This window comes from Hyla sarda, chromosome 8 (genome assembly GCF_029499605.1).
Source record: "Hyla sarda isolate aHylSar1 chromosome 8, aHylSar1.hap1, whole genome shotgun sequence".
In the NCBI taxonomy this organism is placed as follows: Eukaryota; Metazoa; Chordata; class Amphibia; order Anura; family Hylidae; genus Hyla; species Hyla sarda.
In genome coordinates this window covers 21,179,754-21,203,072 of record NC_079196.1, presented here as the reverse complement: position 1 = coordinate 21,203,072, position 23,319 = coordinate 21,179,754, and the positions used below count along the sequence as shown (strand labels likewise).

General features: G+C 46.2%; 1 protein-coding gene across 3 annotated transcripts in view; it reads right to left on the bottom strand.

Moving 5' to 3' along the window:
• Positions 1–23,319, bottom strand: part of ACMSD (aminocarboxymuconate semialdehyde decarboxylase) — a 66,286-nt gene that overhangs the window by 1,694 nt on the left and 41,273 nt on the right. For all 3 annotated transcript variants that reach the window (XM_056533238.1, XM_056533237.1, XM_056533236.1), the window contains exons 3-9: positions 12,522–12,618; positions 9,723–9,772; positions 6,881–7,117; positions 5,337–5,430; positions 4,544–4,639; positions 3,106–3,278; positions 2,846–2,944 (exon numbers count right to left, since the gene is read on the bottom strand). In XM_056533238.1, coding sequence (XP_056389213.1) covers positions 2,846–2,944; positions 3,106–3,278; positions 4,544–4,639; positions 5,337–5,430; positions 6,881–7,117; positions 9,723–9,772; positions 12,522–12,618 — 846 coding nt within the window. The remainder of the gene's footprint in view (positions 1–2,845; positions 2,945–3,105; positions 3,279–4,543; positions 4,640–5,336; positions 5,431–6,880; positions 7,118–9,722; positions 9,773–12,521; positions 12,619–23,319) is intronic.

Sequence of the window (23,319 nt, the reverse complement as noted above, 5' to 3'; positions counted from 1 at the left end):
GAGAGCACCTGAAAGCTGAACTAATTTATGCAGGAAAAGTCATCAACTGCCGAGCCGAGAAGTTCGTGACGAATCAAATTTACTGTAAGTTCGCTCATCTCTAGTGCTGATTGTTGGGGCAAGGTCAGATGAGTCTGGGCATTTAAAACCTTTGAGATTGACATCACCTGGTCTTCCCAGATGATGATTGAGAACAATCCATGACACTGGCAGGTCTCAGCTTTGCAAAGGGGGCAGTGCCTGCTATAAATTCTGCAGGGTGCCCAAACTTTTGCAAACGCCATTTTTTTTTGTTTTCTGTTATTTTGAAAGTGTAAATGATGGAAATAAAATTTGTTGACATATTATAAGAATGTCTAATCTGAAATGTGATGCCTTTTAGAGAATTTTCCATCTTTCCTTGGCTTCTTTATGCACATTAATACAATTTTTTACCTGGGATGCCCAAACTTTTGATCCTCACTGTATGTGTGTATATGTATATATATATATATATATATATATATATATATATATATATATATATATAATGTGTTATCATCAGGGCAACAACAACAACAATACTTCAAATGTATTGAAAGCTGCAGATTTTGCTGCGTTTTTAGACTGTCCTGAGTGTCAAAGAGGCGTGGCCTGGGTCTGCAATGCCCCAGGGCCGCAATGCTTCTCTCCTGTGATGTCACATGGGCTCCGCCTATTGATTGCCCAACAGTGGCCCTGTGTCAATCAGTCTGTATCTCAACCTGTCAGACTGCGCGTGCCCCACAATGCTCATTGACGGCACGTGCGCAAGCAATAGACACAGGGGGTTTCGTCAAAACCTGTTTAGAGGAAGAGAAAAAAACTGAAAAGGAGCGCTCCATGGTGTAATATCGGCAAAACAAAGTAAGACACTAAAAGAGTATAGCGCTTACCAGAACAAGTTGTGCATGGGCCAGCACAACTTGGGTGAAGGTATATAACAATGGTCCACTGCTGCCGTGCCACCGGTGTAGCAATTGCAAGACAAAAACCTCCAAGGAAAGTGGACTTCAGGCGCTGAAGGACCAGACAACGTGGAGACAGTAAAACATTTATTCCCAGTATGAAACGCGTTGCATACTGGGAATAAATGTTTTACTGTCTCCACGTTGTCTGGTCCTTCAGCGCCTGAAGTCCACTTTCCTTGGAGGTTTTTGTCTTGCATGTGTAGAGGAAGAGCGGTGTGGTTGTCCATAGCAACCAATCAGATCGCTTCTTTCATTTTTCAGAGGCCTTTTAAAAATAAAAGAAGCGTTCTGATTGGTTGCTATGGGCAACTGTCAATCTTTTCTCTGCACAGGTTGTGATAAAACTCCCCACTGGTCCGTGACTAGTCAATCAACAGGTGGAGTAGGTGGGACTTTACCAGAAAGAGGCATTGTGGCCCTTGGGGATCCCAGGCCACGCCTCTCTGACACTTAGGGCACTCTAAAAAGGATTTTACAAAGAAATAAGGCCCCCAAATGGACAAAGAAAGGTATGACCACTATGGGGACACTAAACCCTGCAGCAATGTGTACAGGGCTCAAGTCCTGCAGGAACTCATGGGAACGGAGTTCCTGTACTTTTTTCACAGCAGGAACGCAGTTCCCATTAGCAGGAGTCCTGCAGGACCAGCCCTTAAAGGGGTACTCCGCCCCTAGATATCTTATCCCCTATCCAAAGGATAGGGGATAAGATGTCTGATAGTGGGGGTCCCACCGGTGGGGACCCCCGCAATCTCGGCTGTGGCACCCCAGACATCCGGTGCAGAGAGTGAACTTCGCTCCGTGCCGAATGACTGGCAAAGGGTGGCAGAGGCTCGTGACATCACGGCCATGCCCCCTCAATGCAAGTCTATGGGAGGGGGCGTGATGGCCGTCATGCCCCCTCCCATAGACTTGCATTGAGGGGCTGTGGCCGTGACATCACGAGCCTCCGGTGCTGCACCCAACGCTCTAAACGAATGCCGGGTGCAGCAGGGAGAATGCGGGGGTCGCCAGCGGCGGGGCCCCTGTGATTAAACATCTTATCCACTATCCTTTGGACAGGGGATAAGATGTCTAGGGGTGGAGTACCCCTTTAAGTGGAAATCTTGGGTGAGTTCCACACTTTTTTTCCCCAGGACTTGACCCCTGAATGTGTAGGCGGTTTACTATCGGTGAATAGTGTTGAGTGGCAGGGGCCATATTCGAATTCGCGATATTTCGCCAATATATTGACAACTATTTGTCCTATGTTCGCGAAATTAGCATATTCCCTGTGTTGGGGAAATTTGCATAACAATTTGCATAAAAATTTGCATGTGAAAAAAAATAAAAAATAAAATAAATATTCATCATTACGAATATATAGCACTATATTCTAAATATTCGCAAAATCGTGAAGTGCCGATATTCGTGATAAAAATTTGCATGACCAATATTCGTGCTCAACACTATCGGTGAAGATGCACTCTAATTAAAAACAAATGAAAAAAAAAAGTATAATTTATATATTTGTAATGTCTTTGCTGCCTATATTACCATAAGTGATCGTTTCCCAACCAGGGTGCCTCCAGCTGTTGCAAAACGTACAACTCCCAGCAAGTGTCCTGCATTTATCTGTACGAGCAATCAAATGATTGCTCATACAAGTCCCCTTGGGTTGTGTTTCCCAACTAATGTGCCTCCAGCTGTTGCAAAACTACAACTTCCAGCATGCCCGGACAGCCTTCGGCTGTCCGGGCATGCTGGGAGTTGTAGTTTTGCAACAGCTGGAGGCACCCTGGTTGGGAAGCAATGCCATAAGTGATCCTTCTCATCATAGATTTATGGCAGGAGATCATTATAGTAAAGTTCTTTACCTTTAGTTTTGTATCAAAGTCTTTCATTGACTCAATCAGAAGTCCGGGTTTGTGTTCTCCCAGGGGGAAAGGATAGTCCGAACCCAGCAGCACCTTATCCTGAAAGAGGGAAGTAATAGAAATACATAGGAGATAGGATAGGGATCGGGTATAAGATGTCTAGTACCCCTTTAAGTGGAAACCTAGGGTGAGTTCCCACACTTTTTATCCCCGGACTTGACCCCTGGCTGAAGATGACCTCCGGTTCCCAAGCAGTTTACCTCTCCTATTACGTCTACAAGGAGTTCTAAGGCCCGAGGATCATGTACCAAAGAGTCTGTGTAGAAACCCCCAAGGTACTTCCGAGGAGGCACTTTATTGTGGATGGCGCAGAGATCAGGGCGCACATTGAAGCCGTGGTCAATGCGACCAACTGTGAACGGGAAGGCGCCACCTGCAAAACACAAAGATGAGTTAAAGGGGTCCTCCAGTGCAATACGAATTATTTCAAATCAACTGGTGCCAGAAAATTATACAAATTTGTACATGATTTCTGTTTAAAAATCTTAATCCTTCCAGTACTTATCAGCTGCTGTATACTCCAGAGGATCAAAGTATATTAATTTAATTTTCTCCTTAAAGGGGTAGAAAGGGGGTGGAAAAACATTTTTTTTTTTTTAATCAACTGGTGCACAAAAGTTAAATAGATTTGTAAATTACTTCTATTTAAAAATCTCAATACTTTTAGTATTTTTCAGCTGCTGTATGTTCCGCAGGAAGTTATTTTCTTTTTGAATTTCTTTACTGCCTGACCACAGTGCTCTCTGCTGACACCTCTGTCCATGTCAGGAACTGTCCAGAGCAGGAGCAAATCCTCATAGCAAACCTATCCTGCTCTGGACAGTTCCTAAAATGGACAGAGGTGTCATCAGAGAGCACTGTGGTCAGACTGGAAAGAACTACACAACTTTGTGTGGAGCATACAGCCGCTGATAAGTACTGGAAGGGTTATATAGAAGTAATTTACAAAACTGCATAACTTTCTGCCACCAGTTGATTTTTTCACCCCTTAAAGCCTTTGTCTATCTGCGGGCACACACTTCCTTCCTATGAAATCTGACAAAACTACTGGTGGTGGCGGCTCTGATGGAAGTGTGAATAGAGCCTTACCTGCATGGTGTTTCACTGCCAGCCTCTTAAAGGGGTACTCCGGTGGAAAACTTGTGCCAGAAAGTTAAACAGATTTGTAAATAAATCCTATAAAAAAATCTTAATCCTTCCAGTACTTATTACCTGCTGAATACTACAGAGGAAATTCTTTTTGGAAAACAGTGCTCTCTGCTGACATCATGACCACAGTGCTCTCTGCTGACACCTCTGTCCATTTTAAGAACTGTCCAGAGTAGGAGAAAATCCCCATAGAAAACATATGCTGCTCTGGAAAGTCCCTAAAATGCACAGAGATGTCAGCAGAGAGCACTGTGCTCGTGATGTCAGCAGAGAGCACTGTGTTCCAAAAAGAAAACCATTTCCTCTGTAGTATTCAGCAGCTAATAAGTACTGGAAGGATTAAGATTTTTTAATAGAAGGAATATACAAATCTGTTTAACTTTCTGGTACCAGTTGATAAAAAAAAAAAAAAGTTTTCCACCGGAGTACCCCTTTAATATATTGTTAGACTAATATAGAGAAAACATTTCGTATAACCATGTGACTTACCACCATGAGCAAAGCAGACTTTAAGTTTTGGAAACCTCTCGAATATCCCGCCCATAATCATACGGCAGACGGCGGTCGTGGTCTCCGCTGGCATTCCTAGCACAAATCAGCACAGAGCTCAGTTATTATATTAAAGGGGTATTCCAGGAGAATTTTTATATATATATATATATATATATATATATATATATATATATATATCAACTGGCTCCAGAAAGTTAAACAGATTTGTAAATTACTTCTATTAAAAAATCTTAATCCTTTCAGTACTTATGAGCTTCTGAAGTTAAGGTTGTTCTTTTCTGTCTAAGTGCTCTCTGAGGACGCGTGTCTCGGGAACCGCCCAGTTTAGAAGAGGTTTACTATGGGGATTTGCTTCTGAACTGGGCGGTTCCTGGGACAGGTGTCATCAGAGAGCACTTAGACAGAAAAGAACAACCTTAACTTCAGAAGCTCATAAGTATTGAAAGGATTAAGATTTTTTAATAGAAATCATTTACAAATCTGTTTAACTTTCTGGAGCCAGTTGATATATATATATAAAAAAAAAGTTTTCCCCTGGATAACCCCTTTAAGGGGCTTGTCCAGGATTAACAAAATAATGCAGTTTTCTTCTATAAACAGCGCCACCTCTGTCCACAGGTTGTATGCGGTTATACAGCCGAGCACTATATTCACTTCAATACATCCAAGCTGCAATTCCAAATGCTAACCATGGACAGGTGCTGTTTCCGATAGATGTAAAACAATTATGAACAACCCCTTTTAACCCCCAGTAGCTACAAATACTAACCCACCAGCCATGGAAGCCAGTATTGCGACATCCTCCCATCCATCTGCATGTCCCACGGGTGAACAAAAAGTGAACAATTTAACACTTCTGCGGCCTGAAACAGAACAAATGAGAAATATTTGTCGGAATGATCACCATTAGTCATTGCTGGTAATCTTGGTAATTGTAAGTAGCATTTTTTTTTAGCCACTAGATGTCACTGTTGCTATGTGGAGAAAGATACAGTCTTTGCAGAAAATCTTTAGCAAGTGTGACACCTGGAGGTAGAATGGAGGTACTGCAATGGGGTAGACAGAGTTACAGGATAAAAATTGATCAATCAGATTTTCTTAGGATCAGCTTTATGTGGTTCTTTATGTGCATAGGGGAAACAGCAGTGTAGGACCATTGCTGTAATCCGTACTATAGTAGTAAAAACCCAAACTGTTACTGTACTAGGGCAGTGTTTTCCAATCTGTGGTTCTCCAGGTGTTGCAAAAACTACAACTCCCAGCATGCCCTGACAGCCTGCGGCTGTCAGGGCATGCTGGGAGCTGTAGTTTTGCAGTAGGTTGGGAAACGCTGATCTAGGTATATTAACAATTTAATCCGCAAAGAGGAATTTTCTATGAGAATTTAATAAGCATCTGACTTATTAAGACCACTGGGGCCAAAGGTCATTTTTTTTCTCTTTAAAGGAGTAGTCCAGTGGTGAAAAACTTATCCCCTATCCTAAGGATAGGGGATAAGTTTGAGATTGCGGGGGGTCCGACCGATGGGGCCCCCTGCGATCTCCTGTACGGAGCCCCGACAGCTCGCAGGAAGGGGGTGTGTCGACCTCCGCACGAAGCGGCAGCCGACACGCCCCCTCAATACAACTCTATGGCAGAGCCGAAGCGCTGCCTTCGGCAATCTCCGGCTCTGCCATAGAGATGTATTGAGGGGGCGTGTTGGCCGCAGCTTTGTGCGGAGGTCGACACTCGCTATCTGGACGGAGAGCCTGGCCCCCGTACAGAGAGATCGCAGGGGGCCCCAGCGGTCGGACCCCCCCCCGCGATCTCAAACTTATCCCCTATCCTTAGGATAGGGGATACATTTTTCCCCACTGGACTACCCCTTTAAGGGTCTATTCACACGTACAGTATTCTGCGCAGATTTGATGTGCAGGATTTCAAGCTGTGTTCAGTCATTCAGTTTACATTGAAATCTGCAGCAGAAAATCCTGCGCAGAATACTGTACGTGTGAATAGACCCCGGAGTAGACACCAGAGTAATATTCCCAGAATGCAAAGCAACAGGAAGAATAGCATCAGTGGAGGTCAACTACATTACTATGGGTGTGTCTGTCCACAAAACTGTTGACTGATCACAGCTGATCACTGAGGGTCCGGCAGCTGTGTACCCCACTCTTAGCAAAGCTGCTTACTGTTTCTAATAGGAACCAACAGCTGATCACTGAGGGTCCGGCAGCTGTGTACCCCACTCTTAGCAAAGCTATTTACTGTTTCTAATAGGAACCAACAAAAGTCTCATACTCATGACTCCTAGGTATGAGGCCCACTTACTGCATATACTGGGTACAGTTCTGTTGAGTCAAGTTCCCACTGATTTATATGGGAGCCGATCTGAATCCCTGGGAACCCCAGTTCTTTCACACATCGGTGCATTTCTTGCACTGCCAGCTCCGGACTCTGCATCGGTAACGTTCCGAGCCCGACAAATCTCTTCGGATGTTTCTTGACCACAGCTGCCAAATCATCATTGAGGAAACGGGACAGGTCTAAGGTGTCTTGTGGTTTGGCCTGAAAAAGAGAGATCTTAAAGGGGTACTCTGGTGGAAAACAAATGTTTTCAAATCAACTGGCTGCAGTAAGTTATACAGATGGGTCCTTCCAGTACTTATCAGCTGCTGTATGCTCCAGAGGAAATTGTGTAGTTCTTTCTAAGGCTCTATTAACACTTCCATCAGAGCCACCACCAGTAGTTTTGTCAGATTTCATAGGAAATAAATGTGTGCCCGCAGCTAGACATAGGCTCTAAAGGGGTATTCTGGTGGCAGAAAGTTATATAAATTACTTCTATATAAAAATCTTAATCTTTCCAGTACTCTGCTGTATGCTCCAGGGGAAGTTCTTTTCTTTTTGAATTTCTTTTCTGTCTGACCACAGTGCTCTCTGCTGACACCTCTGTCCTTGTCAGGAACTGTCCAGAGTAGGAGCAAATCCCCATAGCAAACCTCTCCTGCTCTGGACAGTTCCTGACATGGACAGAAGTGCCAGCAGAGAGCACTGTGGTCAGACTGGAAAGAACTACACAACTTCCTGTGGAGCATGCAGCAGCTGATAAGTACTGGAAGGATTAAGATTTTTATATAGAAGTAATTTACAAATCTGCATAACTTTCTGGCACCAGTTGATTTGAAAACATTTGTTTTCCATCAAGTACCCCTTTAACCGGTTGCCGACTAAGGACGAGCCGGCTTGTCCTGAGATGGCAAGCGGAGTATGACGCGGGCTCCCATCATCCCGGCCGGTCCCCAGCTGATTCCTGTAAGTGGGGGCCGGCGTTAATAGCCGACATGCGGCGATTGCCGCGGGCGGCTATTAACCCTTTAGATCACCGCTGTCAAAGTTGACAACGGTGTCTAAAGGGACATTTAAACCATACCTGTTGGTCCAGTGGGGTGGATCGCCCCCCGCAGCACAATCCTTTGTGGAGGTAGCTGGAGGGCTTACCTCTCCTTCTGTACTGCCTGCTGGGCTGTGAATGATAAAGCCTGGCAGGACCAGGCTTTATCAATCGAGCGCAGAGCACACAGATCAATGTGGTTCTATGGAACCACATCGATCTGTATGAGGAATCTAATGATTCCTCCTAAAAGTCCCCTAAGGGGACTAAAAGTGTAAAAAAAAAAAGTTGAAAAAAAGTTTCCCCTCCCTTATTAAAAGTTTAAATCACCCCCCTTTTCCCAAATTCCATATAAAAAATATGTAACCATAATAAAAATAAACATATGTGGTATCGCCGCGTGTGTAAATGTCCGAATTATAAAAATATAATGTTAATTAAACTGCACGGTCATTGGCGTACACGTAAAAAAAAATTCTAAAGTCCAAAATTGCATATTTTTGGTCACTTTGTATACCCTAAAAATTTTTATAAAAAGCGATCAAAAAGTCCCATCAAAACAAAAATGGTACCAATAAAAACTTTAGATCACGGCGCAAAAACTGAGCCCTCATAACACCCCGTATGCCAAAAAATAAAAAAGTCATAGGGGTCAGAATTTTACACATACTAATTTTGGTGCATGGAGTTATAATTTTTTTAAAGTAGTAAAATAAAATAAAACCTATATAAATTAGGTATCCATGTAACCATATGGACCTACAGAATAAAGATAAGGTGTCATTGTTACCAAAAAGTGCACTGCATAGAATCGGAAGCCCCCAAAATTTACAAAATGGTGTTTTTTTTTTTTTTTTCAATTTTGCCCCACAAATATTTTTTTCTGGTTTTGCCGTCAATTTCGTGGTGAAATGATTGATGTCATTATAAAGTACAATTGGTGGTGCAAAAAAAAAAAAGCCCTCATATGGGTCTGTAGGTCCAAAATTGAAAGCGTTATGATTTTTTGAAGGTGATGAGGAAAAAACGAAAATGCAAAAACGGAAAAACCCTGTGTCCTTAAAGGGGTATTCCAGGCCAAAACATTTTTTTTTAGATATATCAACTGGCTCCGGAAAGTTAAACAGATTTGTAAATTACTTCGATTAAAAAATCTTAATCCTTCCAATAGTTATTAGCTTCTGAAGTTGAGTTGTTGTTTTCTGTCTAACTGCTCTCTGATGACTCACGTCCCGGGAGCTGTGCAGTTCCTATGGGGATATTTTCCCATCATGCACAGCTCCCGGGACGTGACATCATCAATGAGCAGTTAGACAGAAAACTTCAGAAGCTAATAACTATCGGAAGGATTAAGATTTTTTAATAGAAGTAATTTACAAATCTGTTTAACTTTCCGGAGCCAGTTGATATATATATATATATAAAAAAAAGTTTTTGCCTGGAATACCCCTTTAAGGGGTTTAATAGTGTCCTCAACTCTCTATTAGCTGCTGTGGAAGCTGCTTTGACACAAAGGTCTCTCTAGCTGTGGTCTCCAAAACTGCGGACCTCCAGATGTGGCAAAACTACAACTCCCAGCATGCCCGGACAGCCAACGGCTGTCCGGGCATGCTGGGAGTTGTAGTTTTGGCACATCTGGAGGGCTGCAGTTTGAAGTCCACTGCTTAAGGCCATGAATGAGCTTTATTTTTTGAATCTGATCTTATACAGTTACTTTACTGACGGGCGCTAACCATGGTCCTGTAGTATTTTACTGTGAAGAGCACTGGACAGACTTACCCAATAGCTGAACATTACGGGGACAGTGGACAGGGCTTGTACAGTCACCCCTGTGCGAGAAAAAGAAAATATGTTTATCCCCAATATATGAATAAAGCTTCAAGAGAGGTGTATTGCTACTATATATCCTGATCCCATAGAGATAGCAGCAGTACACAGATAGAGCTGGAGGGGAGGTGTATAACTTTCTATATATCCTGATTCCATAGAGATAACAGCAGCAGTATACAGATAGAGCTGGAGGCGAGGTGTATAACTACTATTTAACCTGATCTCATAAAGATAGAAGCAGCAGTATACAGATGGAAATGGAGGGGAGGGGTATAACTACTATGTATCGTGATTCCATAGAGATAACAGCAGCAGTATACAGATAGAGCTTGAGGGGAGGTGTATAACTACTATATAACCTGATCTCATAGAGATAGAAGCAGCAGTATACAGATAGAGCTGGAGGGGAGGTGTATAACTTTCTATATATCCTGATTCCATAGAGATAACAGCAGCAGTATACAGATAGAGCTGGAGGGGAGGTGTATAACTACTATGTATCGTGATTTCATAGAGATAACAGCAGCAGCAGCAGCAGCAGCAGTGTACAGGTAGAGCTTGATGGAGAAGCGTATGACTACTATTTATGTATCCATATCCTATAGAGATAGCAGCAGCAGTATACAGATAGAGCTGGAGGGGAGGTGTATAACTTTCTATATATCCTGATTCCATAGAGATAACAGCAGCAGTATACAGAAAGAGCTGGAGGTGAGGTGTATAACTACTATATAACCTGATCTCATAAAGATAGAAGCAGCAGTATACAGATAGAAATGGAGGGGAGGTGTATAACTACTATGTATCGTGATTCCATAGAGATAACAGCAGCAGTATACAGATAGAGCTTGAGGCGAGGTGTATAACTACTATATAACCTGATCTCATAGAGATAGAAGCAGCAGTATACAGATAGAGCTGGAGGGGAGGTGTATAACTTTCTATATATCCTGATTCCATAGAGATAACAGCAGCAGTATACAGATAGAGCTGGAGGGGAGGTGTATAACTACTATGTATCATGATTTCATAGAGATGACAGCAGCAGCAGCAGTGTACAGGTAGAGCTTGGTGGAGAAGCGTATGACTACTATTTATATATCCATATCCTATAGAGATAGCAGCAGCAGTATACAGATAGAGCTGGAGGGGAGGTGTATAACTTTCTATATATCCTGATTCCATAGAGATAACAGCAGAAGTATACAGAAAGAGCTGGAGGCGAGGTGTATAACTACTATATAACCTGATCTCATAAAGATAGAAGCAGCAGTATACAGATAGAAATGGAGGGGAGGTGTATAACTACTATGTATCGTGATTCCATAGAGATAACAGCAGCAGTATACAGATAGAGCTTGAGGGGAGGTGTATAACTACTATATCTTGATCTCATAGAGATAGAAGCAGCAGTATGCAGATAGAGCTGGAGGGGAGGTGTATAACTTTCTATATATCCTGATTCCATAGAGATAACAGCAGCAGTATACAGATAGAGCTGGAGGGGAGGTGTATAACTACTATGTATCGTGATTTCATAGAGATAACAGCAGCAGCAGCAGCAGTGTACAGGTAGAGCTTGGTGGAGAAGCGTATAACTACTATTTATATATCCATATCCTATAGAGATAGCAGCAGCAGTATACAGGTAGAGCTTGGTGGAGAAGCGTATACTGTAACTACTATATATCCTTATCCTATAGAGATAGCTGAGCAGTATACAGATAGAGCTGGGAGGGGAGGTGTATGCCATATATCCTGATTCCATAGAGATAGCAGTAGCAGTATACAGACATAAATGGAGAGGAGGTATATGACATCTATATATCCTTATCCTATAGAGATAGCAGCAGCAGTATACAGATAAAGCTGGGAGGGGAGGTGTATACTATATATCCTGATCCCATAGAGATAGCAGCAGCAGCAGCAGTACACAGATAGAGCTAAAGGGGGAGGTGTACTCTTTCTGATCACTGTAAGAGCAATATTATTAATTATATAGAAAATTTACTTCTATAAGGCCTAACTTTTAATAATTCGCTTGTCTGTATTTGAATTGGCAATATGGAAACAATTGTGTGACTATTCATATAAAAATGATATCTTGATATTTCCAGCTTTCATTATGGCCACTAGAGGGCGCAAAGTAGTCTCCCATTTACTGTCTCCTTCAGCTTTGCTGTGTTCACTGGTGTTTGTTCAGCAGAGTCATCTCCTAATCATTAACAGGTAGGTCGTGATGTCACACCACACCCCCTCAATGCAAGTCTATGGGAGGGGGCATGGCGTGACATTACAGGGGGCCATGGCTGTGACATCACAACCCTCGCAGCTCGCACCCAGCGTTCGGAACAAAATATTCCAAACACTTGGGCAGCAGAATACCCCTTTAAAGGGGTATTCCGGTGAAAACATTTTTTTTTTCATATCAACTGGCTCCAGAAAGTTAAACAGATTTGTAAATTACTTCTATGAAAAAAAATCTTAATCCTACCAGTACTTATTAGCTGCTGAAGTTGTGTAGTTCTTCTCTGTCTGACAACAGTGCTCTCTGCTGACACCTCTCCTACACCGAAAAGTTCCTGAGACAGACAGGTGTCAGCAGAGAGCACTGTTGTCAGACAGAAAAGAACAACTCAACTTCAGCAGCTGATAAGTACTGGCAGTAATTTACAAATCGGTTTAACTTTCTGGAACCCCTTTAACCTCCATTTAGGATACAGGAGAATACAGGAGGCGTTCGCTCACCGGACTGATCCATCTCTCTTATCCGCACCTCTGGGTCCCAACAGTTGGACTGAACCACCCTGAAAAGTTTTCCATCTTTCATCATTTTTGCTTCATCCTGGAAAAAGAAGTAAAGAAAATTTATGGGGGAAAGTGAAATTTTTGTTATATAGAATTGTGGCGAGCCACAGGGGTGCGATGTGAGGTGTATGGGGCAGATGTTATTAACCCTAAATGTTCGTGACACCAGGGCGTGGTTTACCTATGTGACCACCCGAAGGTAGCTCAACTCCGTTCTAGATAGGCAGGGCAAATAAGAGTCCAAGGCCAGGTTAGGGTTAACGGTAGCTTTACTGAGGTAGACAGGTGGTACAGTCTTTACAGTTCGGCCAGGATCCCAGAGAGGTGACCAGTAACACAGGGGACCTCGCAGCTTGCTGGGACTTGCAGTGACTTTGACAGACTTTAGGACAGTCACGCTGACTATAATAGACTTGACTTGACTGTAGGTAGTGACAGCAGACAGAGATGACTTACTGACTTGTGGCTGTAATTTAGGCCTGAGGCCTCCAGATGTGCTGGACACTGGCTCTGAGACGTCTGGACTGGACTTCACCTCAGGATCTAAGAGAGGTGCAAGAGCAAAAGGGGCAGATTGCAGCTCCTCCCTTCCTTATAAAGGGGGGCTGTGCAAGGAGCCCATAGGTCAAGCTACAGGTCACCTGGTTAGCTGGTGCTCTCTGGGTAACAAAGCATGTGACAACAGTATCATGTGATTAACTCAAAGGTCCTTTATACATAATACATATAACACTATGTGGGAGACGCTGCAGGAGAGCCCCTAGGACACAGAGGGACTTAACCTGACAGGGCCTAAGTACTGTACGGGACTATATCCCATACTGGGACATCACAGACTATAACACAGAATATTGATGCTAAATTGTACATCAAAAAGTTGAGTCATGTTGTGAATACACAGAGGACCTATCTTGTACTGATCCGGAGTCTAAAAGAAGAAAACGCTTCCGCTCGCCATATGCCGTATGTAGGTAGAACTGCAGAACGGCGCAAAGAAGAAAATCACATTGGCAGAAGCTAAACAGATTTCAACCCAAAAAAAACTTGTAGTTCCAGCTCTTGTGATGGTAAATATACATAAAACTACTGATTTTTATTTTACATTATTAAAAAAATAACCCATAAAAATGCAGATCTTTTGGGGAACTAGCCAACAGGTTTTATGCCTCATATAGTGAAGAGTAAGGACCCGTATGTGAGGCATGAAACATGTCGTCTAGAACCCCAGAGATCTGCCTAGGTATGCCTTATTTATTAAGTACTAGCTGAGTACCCGGCGTTGCCTGATTTTTCCTTCCTCATCCTTGTTGGGGAGGAAAATCAACAAAGGAGGAAGCTTTTGACTTCAAATCCCATCCTCATATATTGTTGTCATATCCCGTCCCCATATCCCGACCTCCTATCCCGTCCTCCTATCTCGACCTCCTATCCCGTCCTCCTATCTCCACTTCCTCTGCCGACCTCCTATCCCGACCTCCTATCCCGTCCTCCTATCTCAACCCCCTATCCCGTCCTCCTATCTCCACTTCCTATGCTGATCTCCTATCCCGACCTCCTATCCCGTCCGCCTATCTCCACTTCCTATGCCGACCTCCTATCCCATCCTCCTATCTCAACCCCCTATCCCGTCCTCCTATCTCCACTTCCTATGCCGACCTCCTATCTCGACCTCCTATCCCGTCCTCCTATCTCCACTTCCTATGCCGACCTCCTATCCCATCCTCCTATCTCAACCCCCTATCCCGTCCTCCTATCTCCACTTCTTATGCCGACCTCCTATCCCGACCTCCTATCCCGTCCTCCTATCTCAACCCCCTATCCCGTCCTCCTATCTCCACTTCCTATGCCGACCTCCTATCTCGACCTCCTATCCCGTCCTCCTATCTCCACTTCCTATGCCGACCTCCTATCCCATCCTCCTATCTCAACCCCCTATCCCGTCCTCCTATCTCCACTTCTTATGCCGACCTCCTATCCCGACCTCCTATCCCGTCCTCCTATCTCAACCCCCTATCCCGTCCTCCTATCTCCACTTCCTATGCCGACCTCCTATCTCGACCTCCTATCCCGTCCTCCTATCTCCACTTCCTATGCCGACCTCCTATCCCGTCCTCCTATCTCAACCCCCTATCCCGTCCTCCTATCTCCACTTCCTATGCCGACCTCCTATCCCGACCTCCTATCCCGTCCGCCTATCTCAACCCCCTATCCTGTCCTCCTATCTCCACTTCCTATGCCGACATTTTTTTTTAATCAACTGGTTAAACAGATTTGTAAATCACTTCTATTTAAGAATCTTAATCCTTCTAGTACTTATCAGCTACTGTATGCTCCACAGGAAGTTCTTTTCTTTTTTAATTTCCATCCTACCTGACCACAGTGGAGATATTTCAATAATACTTGGTCACATGTTACTTATATGTCCACTTAAAATAGAGGATTGGTAATTTAACCCTTAAAGGGGTACTCCAGTGCTTAGACATCTTATCCCCTATCCAAAGGATAGGGGATAAGATGCCTGATCGCGGGAGTCCTGCCGCTGGGGACCCCTTAGGATCTTGCACGCGGCACCCCATTTGTAATCAGTTCCCAGAGCGTGTTTGCTTCGGGGACTGATTACAAATGGGGTGCCGCGTGCATGATCACGGGGGTCCCCAGCAGCAGGACTCCCACAATCAGGCATCTTATCCCCTATCCTTTGGATAGGGGATAAGATGTCTAAGCACCGGAGAACCCCTTTAACTACCCCCTGTCACGATGCCGGCTGGCAGGTAGTGGACCCTCTGTGCCAGAGAGGGATTGGCGTGGACCGTGCTAGTGGACCGGTTCTAAGCCACTACTGGTTTTCACCAGAGCCCGCCGCAAAGCGGGATGGTCTTGCTGCGGCGGTAGTGACCAGGTCGTATCCACTAGCAACGGCTCACCTCTCTGGCTGCTGAAGATAGGCGCGGTACAAGGGAGTAGGCAGAAGCAAGGTCGGACGTAGCAGAAGGTCGGGGCAGGCAGCAAGGATCGTAGTCAGGGGCAACGGCAGAAGGTCTGGAAACACAGGCAAGGAACACACAAGGAACGCTTTCACTGGCACTAAGGCAACAAGATCCGGCAAGGGAGTGCAAGGGAAGTGAGGTAATATAGGGAAGTGCACAGGTGAAAACCCTAATTGGAACCACTGCGCCAATCAGCGGCGCAGTGGCCCTTTAAATCGCAGAGACCCGGCGCGCGCGCGCCCTAGGGAGCGGGGCCGCGCGCGCCGGGACAGAACAGACGGGGAGCGAGTCAGGTAGGGGAGCCGGGGTGCGCATCGCGAGCGGGCGCTACCCGCATCGCGAATCGCATCCCGGCTGGCAGCAGGATCGCAGCGCCCCGGGTCAGAGGACGTGACCGGAGCGCTGCAGCGGAGGGAGTGAAGCGAGCGCTCCGGGGAGGAGCGGGGACCCGGAGCGCTCGGCGTAACAGTACCCCCCCCCTTGGGTCTCCCCCTCTTCTTGGAGCCTGAGAACCTGAGGAGCAGACTTTTGTCAAGGATGTTGTCCTCAGGTTCCCAGGATCTCTCTTCAGGACCACAACCCTCCCAGTCTACTAAAAAAAAATTTTTCCCTCTGACCTTTTTGGCAGCCAAAATTTCCTTGACCGAGAAGACGTCCGAGGAGCCGGAAACAGGAGTGGGAGGAACAGATTTGGGAGAAAAACGGTTGAGGATGAGTGGTTTGAGAAGAGAGACGTGAAAGGCATTAGGGATACGAAGAGAAGGAGGAAGAAGAAGTTTATAAGAGACAGGATTAATTTGACACAAAATTTTGAAAGGACCAAGATAGCGTGGTCCCAACTTGTAGCTAGGGACACGGAAGCGGACATATTTAGCGGAGAGCCATACCTTGTCTCCAGGGGAAAAAACGGGGGGAGCTCTTCTTTTCTTATCCGCGAACCTCTTCATGCGTGAAGAAGCCTGTAAGAGAGAATTTTGGGTCTCTCTCCATATAATGGAAAGGTCACGAGAAATTTCATCCACAGCGGGCAGACCAGAGGGCAAGGGGGTAGGGAGGGGGGGAAGAGGGTGACGGCCGTACACCACGAAAAATGGGGATTTGGAGGAAGATTCAGAGACCCTGAAGTTATACGAAAATTCGGCCCATGGAAGGAGATCTGCCCAGTCATCCTGGCGGGAGGAAACAAAATGTCGCAAATAATCACCCAGGATCTGGTTAATTCTTTCTACTTGTCCATTGGACTGGGGATGATATGCAGAGGAAAAATTTAATTTAATCTTGAGTTGTTTACAGAGAGCCCTCCAGAATTTAGACACGAATTGGACCCCTCTATCCGAGACAATCTGCGTAGGCAACCCGTGAAGACGAAAAATGTGTACAAAAAATTGTTTAGCCAACTGAGGCGCAGAAGGAAGACCAGGAAGAGGGATGAAATGTGCCATTTTGGAGAATCGATCAACGACCACCCAAATAACGGTGTTGCCACGGGAAGGGGGTAAATCAGTAATAAAATCCATACCAATCAGAGACCAAGGCTGTTCGGGGACAGGCAGAGGATGAAGAAAACCAGCGGGCTTCTGGCGAGGAGTCTTATCCCGGGCACAGATAGTGCAGGCTCGCACAAAGTCCCCAACATCCGTCTCCAAAGTCGGCCACCAATAGAAGCGGGAGATGAGTTGCACAGATTTCTTGATGCCCGCATGACCTGCGAGATGGGAGGAGTGACCCCATTTGAGGATTCCGAGGCGTTGGCGTGGAGAAACAAAGGTCTTTCCTGGAGGAGTCTGCCTGATGGAGGCAGGAGAAGTGGAGATCAGGCAGTCAGGTGGAATGATGTGTTGCGGAGGGAGATCAACTTCTGAGGCATCCGAGGAACGAGAGAGAGCATCGGCCCTAATGTTCTTATCGGCAGGACGAAAGTGAATCTCAAAATTAAATCGGGCAAAGAACAGAGACCACCGGGCCTGGCGAGGATTCAGCCGTTGGGCCGACTGGAGGTAGGAGAGGTTCTTGTGGTCGGTGTAGATAATAACAGGAAATCTTGATCCCTCCAGCAGATGCCTCCATTCCTCAAGTGCTAATTTAATGGCTAGAAGCTCTCGATCCCCGATGGAGTAGTTCCTCTCCGCTGGAGAGAAGGTCCTAGAGAAAAAACCACAAGTGACAGCATGCCCGGAAGGATTTTTTTGTAGAAGAACAGCTCCAGCTCCTACTGAGGAGGCATCAACCTCCAATAGGAAGGGTTTGGAAGGGTCAGGTCTGGAGAGCACGGGAGCCGAAGAAAAGGCAGACTTGAGTCGTTTAAAGGAGTCTTCTGCTTGAGGAGGCCAGGACTTGGGATCAGCATTTTTCTTGGTTAAAGCCACGATAGGAGCCACAATGGTAGAAAAATGTGGAATAAATTGCCTGTAATAATTGGCGAACCCCAAAAAGCGTTGGATAGCACGGAGTCCGGAGGGGCGTGGCCAATTTAAGACGGCAGAGAGTTTGTCTGGATCCATCTGTAGTCCCTGGCCAGAGACCAAATATCCTAGAAAAGGAAGAGATTGGCATTCAAACAGACATTTCTCAATTTTGGCATAGAGTTGGTTGTCACGAAGTCTCTGAAGAACCATACGGACATGCTGGCGGTGTTCTTCTAGATTGGCAGAAAAAATTAGGATATCGTCCAGATATACCACAACACAAGAGTATAACAGATCACGAAAAATTTCATTGACAAAGTCTTGGAAGACGGCAGGGGCATTGCACAGTCCAAAGGGCATGACCAGATACTCAAAGTGTCCATCTCTGGTGTTAAATGCCGTTTTCCACTCGTCCCCCTCTCTGATGCGGATGAGGTTATAGGCGCCTCTTAAGTCCAATTTAGTGAAGATGTGGGCACCTTGGAGGCGATCAAAGAGTTCAGAGATGAGGGGTAAGGGGTAGCGGTTCTTAACCGTGATTTTATTAAGACCGCGGTAGTCAATGCAAGGACGTAGGGAGCCATCTTTTTTGGACACAAAGAAAAATCCGGCTCCGGCAGGAGAGGAGGATTTACGGATAAAGCCCTTTTTTAGATTCTCCTGGACGTATTCGGACATGGCAAGAGTCTCTGGGGCAGAGAGAGGATAAATTCTGCCCCGGGGTGGAGTAGTACCCGGGAGGAGGTCGATAGGGCAATCATAAGGCCTGTGAGGAGGTAGAGTCTCAGCTTGTTTTTTGCAGAAAACATCCGCGAAGTCCATATAGGCCTTAGGGAGACCGGTTACTGGAGGAACCACAGAGTTACGGGAAGGGTTACTGGGAACCGGTTTTAGACAGTTCTTGGAACAAGAGGACCCCCAACTCTTGATCTCCCCAGTGGACCAATCCAGGGTTGGGGAATGAAGTTGAAGCCAGGGAAGTCCAAGGAGAATCTCCGAGGTGCAATTGGGGAGGACCAAAAGTTCAATCCTCTCATGATGAGACCCGATGCTCATAAGAAGGGGCTCCGTGCGGAAACGTATGGTACAGTCCAATCTTTCATTATTTACACAATTGATGTAGAGGGGTCTGGCGAGACTGGTCACTGGGATGTTGAACCTGTTGACGAGAGAGGCCAAAATAAAATTTCCTGCAGATCCAGAGTCCAAGAAGGCCACTGTAGAGAAGGAGAAGGCAGAGGCAGACATCCGCACAGGCACAGTAAGACGTGGAGAAGCAGAGTAGACATCAAGGACTGTCTCACCTTTGTGCGGAGTCAGCGTACGTCTTTCCAGGCGGGGAGGACGGATAGGACAATCCCTCAGGAAGTGTTCGGTACTAGCACAGTACAGGCAGAGGTTCTCCATACGGCGTCGTGTCCTCTCTTGAGGTGTCAGGCGAGACCGGTCGACCTGCATAGCCTCCACGGCGGGAGGCACAGGAACAGATTGCAGGGGACCAGAGGAGAGAGGAGCCGAGGAGACGAAACGCCTCGTGCGAACAGAGTCCATATCTTGGCGGAGTTCCTGACGCCTTTCAGAAAAACGCATGTCAATGCGAGTGGCTAGGTGAATAAGTTCATGTAGATTAGCAGGAATTTCTCGTGCGGCCAGAACATCTTTAATGTTGCTGGATAGGCCTTTTTTGAAGGTCGCGCAGAGGGCCTCATTATTCCAGGACAATTCTGAAGCAAGTGTACGGAATTGTACGGCATACTCGCCAACGGAAGAATTACCCTGGACCAGGTTCAACAGGGCAGTCTCAGCAGAAGAGGCTCGGGCAGGTTCCTCAAAGACACTTCGGATTTCCGAGAAGAAGGAGTGTACAGAGGCAGTGACGGGGTCATTGCGGTCCCAGAGCGGTGTGGCCCATGACAGGGCTTTTCCGGACAGAAGACTGACTACGAAAGCCACCTTAGACCTTTCAGTGGGAAACAGGTCCGACATCATCTCCAGATGCAGGGAACATTGGGAAAGAAAGCCACGGCAAAACTTAGAGTCCCCATCAAATTTATCCGGCAAGGATAAGCGTAACCCAGGAGCGGCCACTCGCTGCGGAGGAGGTGCAGGAGCTGGCGGAGGAGATGACTGCTGAAGCTGTGGTAGCAACTGTTGTAGCATAACGGTCAGTTGAGACAGCTGTTGGCCTTGTTGCGCTATCTGTTGTGACTGCTGGGCGACCACCGTGGTGAGGTCAGCGACAACTGGCAGAGGAACTTCAGCGGGATCCATGGCCGGATCTACTGTCACGATGCCGGCTGGCAGGTAGTGGACCCTCTGTGCCAGAGAGGGATTGGCGTGGACCGTGCTAGTGGACCGGTTCTAAGCCACTACTGGTTTTCACCAGAGCCCGCCGCAAAGCGGGATGGTCTTGCTGCGGCGGTAGTGACCAGGTCGTATCCACTAGCAACGGCTCACCTCTCTGGCTGCTGAAGATAGGCGCGGTACAAGGGAGTAGGCAGAAGCAAGGTCGGACGTAGCAGAAGGTCGGGGCAGGCAGCAAGGATCGTAGTCAGGGGCAACGGCAGAAGGTCTGGAAACACAGGCAAGGAACACACAAGGAACGCTTTCACTGGCACTAAGGCAACAAGATCCGGCAAGGGAGTGCAAGGGAAGTGAGGTAATATAGGGAAGTGCACAGGTGAAAACCCTAATTGGAACCACTGCGCCAATCAGCGGCGCAGTGGCCCTTTAAATCGCAGAGACCCGGCGCGCGCGCGCCCTAGGGAGCGGGGCCGCGCGCGCCGGGACAGAACAGACGGGGAGCGAGTCAGGTAGGGGAGCCGGGGTGCGCATCGCGAGCGGGCGCTACCCGCATCGCGAATCGCATCCCGGCTGGCAGCAGGATCGCAGCGCCCCGGGTCAGAGGACGTGACCGGAGCGCTGCAGCGGAGGGAGTGAAGCGAGCGCTCCGGGGAGGAGCGGGGACCCGGAGCGCTCGGCGTAACACCCCCATTTGTGAGGGTCGGGGTTTTTGTGGAAATGTATGTTCCCACATAACTTCCGTAGGGCTGGAGATATTTCAATAATACCTGGTACACATATTACTTTTATGTCAAATAAAAATATATGATAGTTAAATTAACCCTTACATACACCTTATATAAAAGATGGATTTTTGTTTCATGTCTCATGCAAGTATATGGGACTTCCAGTACCTTACTCCACAAGCTCCGCTCTGCATCTCCTGGTGAATGTGTCAATCCGGCTTGCAAGCCACACCCCATCTCACAAAGACATGCCCACATTTCAAGCCCCACCCCTTTTATTATCTACCCTTTTTGTGCATCGGTCTGGCCTGCAAATCATGCCCAGTCCCACAAAGCCATGTCCCCTTCTATTTTAAGCTTACAATATCTTCATCACAGATCAGTCCCACCTGAGGACAGGAAACAAGGATGGGACATAAGGACAGGATATTAGGACGGGATACGAGGACGGGATACGAGGTCAGGATATGAGGACTGGATATGAGGTCGGGATATGAGGACGGGAAATGAGGTTGAGATAGGAGGTCGGGATATGAGGTTGGGATATGAGGACGGGAAATGAGGTTGAGATAGGAGGTCGGGATAGGAGGTCGGGATAGGAGGTCGGGATAGGAGGTCGGGATAGAAGGTCGGGATAGGAGGTCGGGATAGGAGGTCGGGATAGGAGGTCGAGATAGGAGGTCGGGATAGGAGGATGGGATAGGAGGACGGGATATGAGGTCGGAATATGAGGACGGGATAGAAGGTCGGGATAGAAGGTCAGGATAGGAGGCCAGGATAGGAGGTCGGGATAGGAGGATGGGATATGAGGTTGGAATATGAGGACGGAATATGAGGACGGGATAGAAGGTCGGGATAGGAGGCCAGGATAGCAGGACGGGATATGAGGTCAGAATATGAGGACGGAATATGAGGACGGGATAGAAGGTCGGGATAGGAGGCCAGGATAGGAGGTCGGGATAGGAGGACGGGATATGAGGTCAGAATATGAGGACGGGATAGAAGGTCGGGATAGGAGGCAAGGATAGGAGGTCGGGATAGGTGGTCAGGATAGGAGGATGGGATATGAGGTCGAGATATGAGGACGGTATATGCGGTTGGGATATGACAACACTAAATGAGGACGGGATATGAAGTCAAAAGCTTCCTCCTTTGTTGATTTTCCTCCCCAAAAAGGATTAGGAAGGAAAAACCGGGTATTCAGCTAGTATATATATATATATATAGTGTATGTACAAGGCAAATGTTTCTAGTTATGTAGAGTTATTGGATTGGGAGATATTTTATAACATAGCCCCGATACAGATTTTGAATAAAGAGCTTCCTGCTCCTCTGTGGGGGTCTCGGTGTTTCTTCAGCAGTAATTCTGCCCCTAAGATGAGACTCATTCTTCTTTACCTTCACTCGCACACTGGGTCCTATAATATGATTTATAAGGAGCTGACAAAGCTGCAGGTATAATACAATATTCCGTTCTCCACCGACTAAATGTCCATCGCTGATGTTTTTATAATGCTGACTGATGACAGTCCTCGGCTGCAAAATCTCAAACCTTAAAGGAGAACTCCAGATTTTAATAGTATGACGCTTCATTTTCTATACCAGTGGTCTCCAAACGGTGGCCCTCCAGCTGTTGCCAAACTACAACTCCCAGCATGCCCGGACAGCCAACGGCTGTCCGGGCATGCTGGGAGTTGTAGTTTCGCAACAGCTGGAGGCCGGCAACTTGGAAACCACTGTTCTAAACAGACCAAAAGCTACATTTTAAATTCTACTGGTGGTGAATTGTGTGTATTCACCGTTGCAAAAAATCTCAGCTTAAAGGGGTACTCTGGAATAAAAAATATGTTTTTAAATGAACTGGTGCCAGAAAGTTATACAGATTTGTAAGTTACGTCTATTTAAGAATCTTAATCCTTCCAGTACCTATCAGCTGCTGCATGCTCCAGAGGAAGTTGTGTAGTTCCTTCCAGTCTGACAACAGTGCTCCCTGCTGACACCTCTGTCCGTGTCAGGAACTGTCCAGAGCAGAAGCAAACCTCTCCTGCTCTGGACAGTTCCTGACATGAACAGAGGTGGCAGCAAGAGAGCACTGTGGTCAGACTGGGAAGAACTACACAACTTCCTCTGGAGCATACAGCAGCTGATAAGTACTGGAAGGATTAAGATTTTTAAATAGAAATAGTTTACAAATCTGTATCATTTTCTGCCACTAGTTGATTTGAAAATATATTTTTTACTCCGGAGTATCCCTTAAAGTCACAAGAATTTATTTCTTTTTAATTAAAGAAAGGATTTATAGAGTTACACAAAAAGA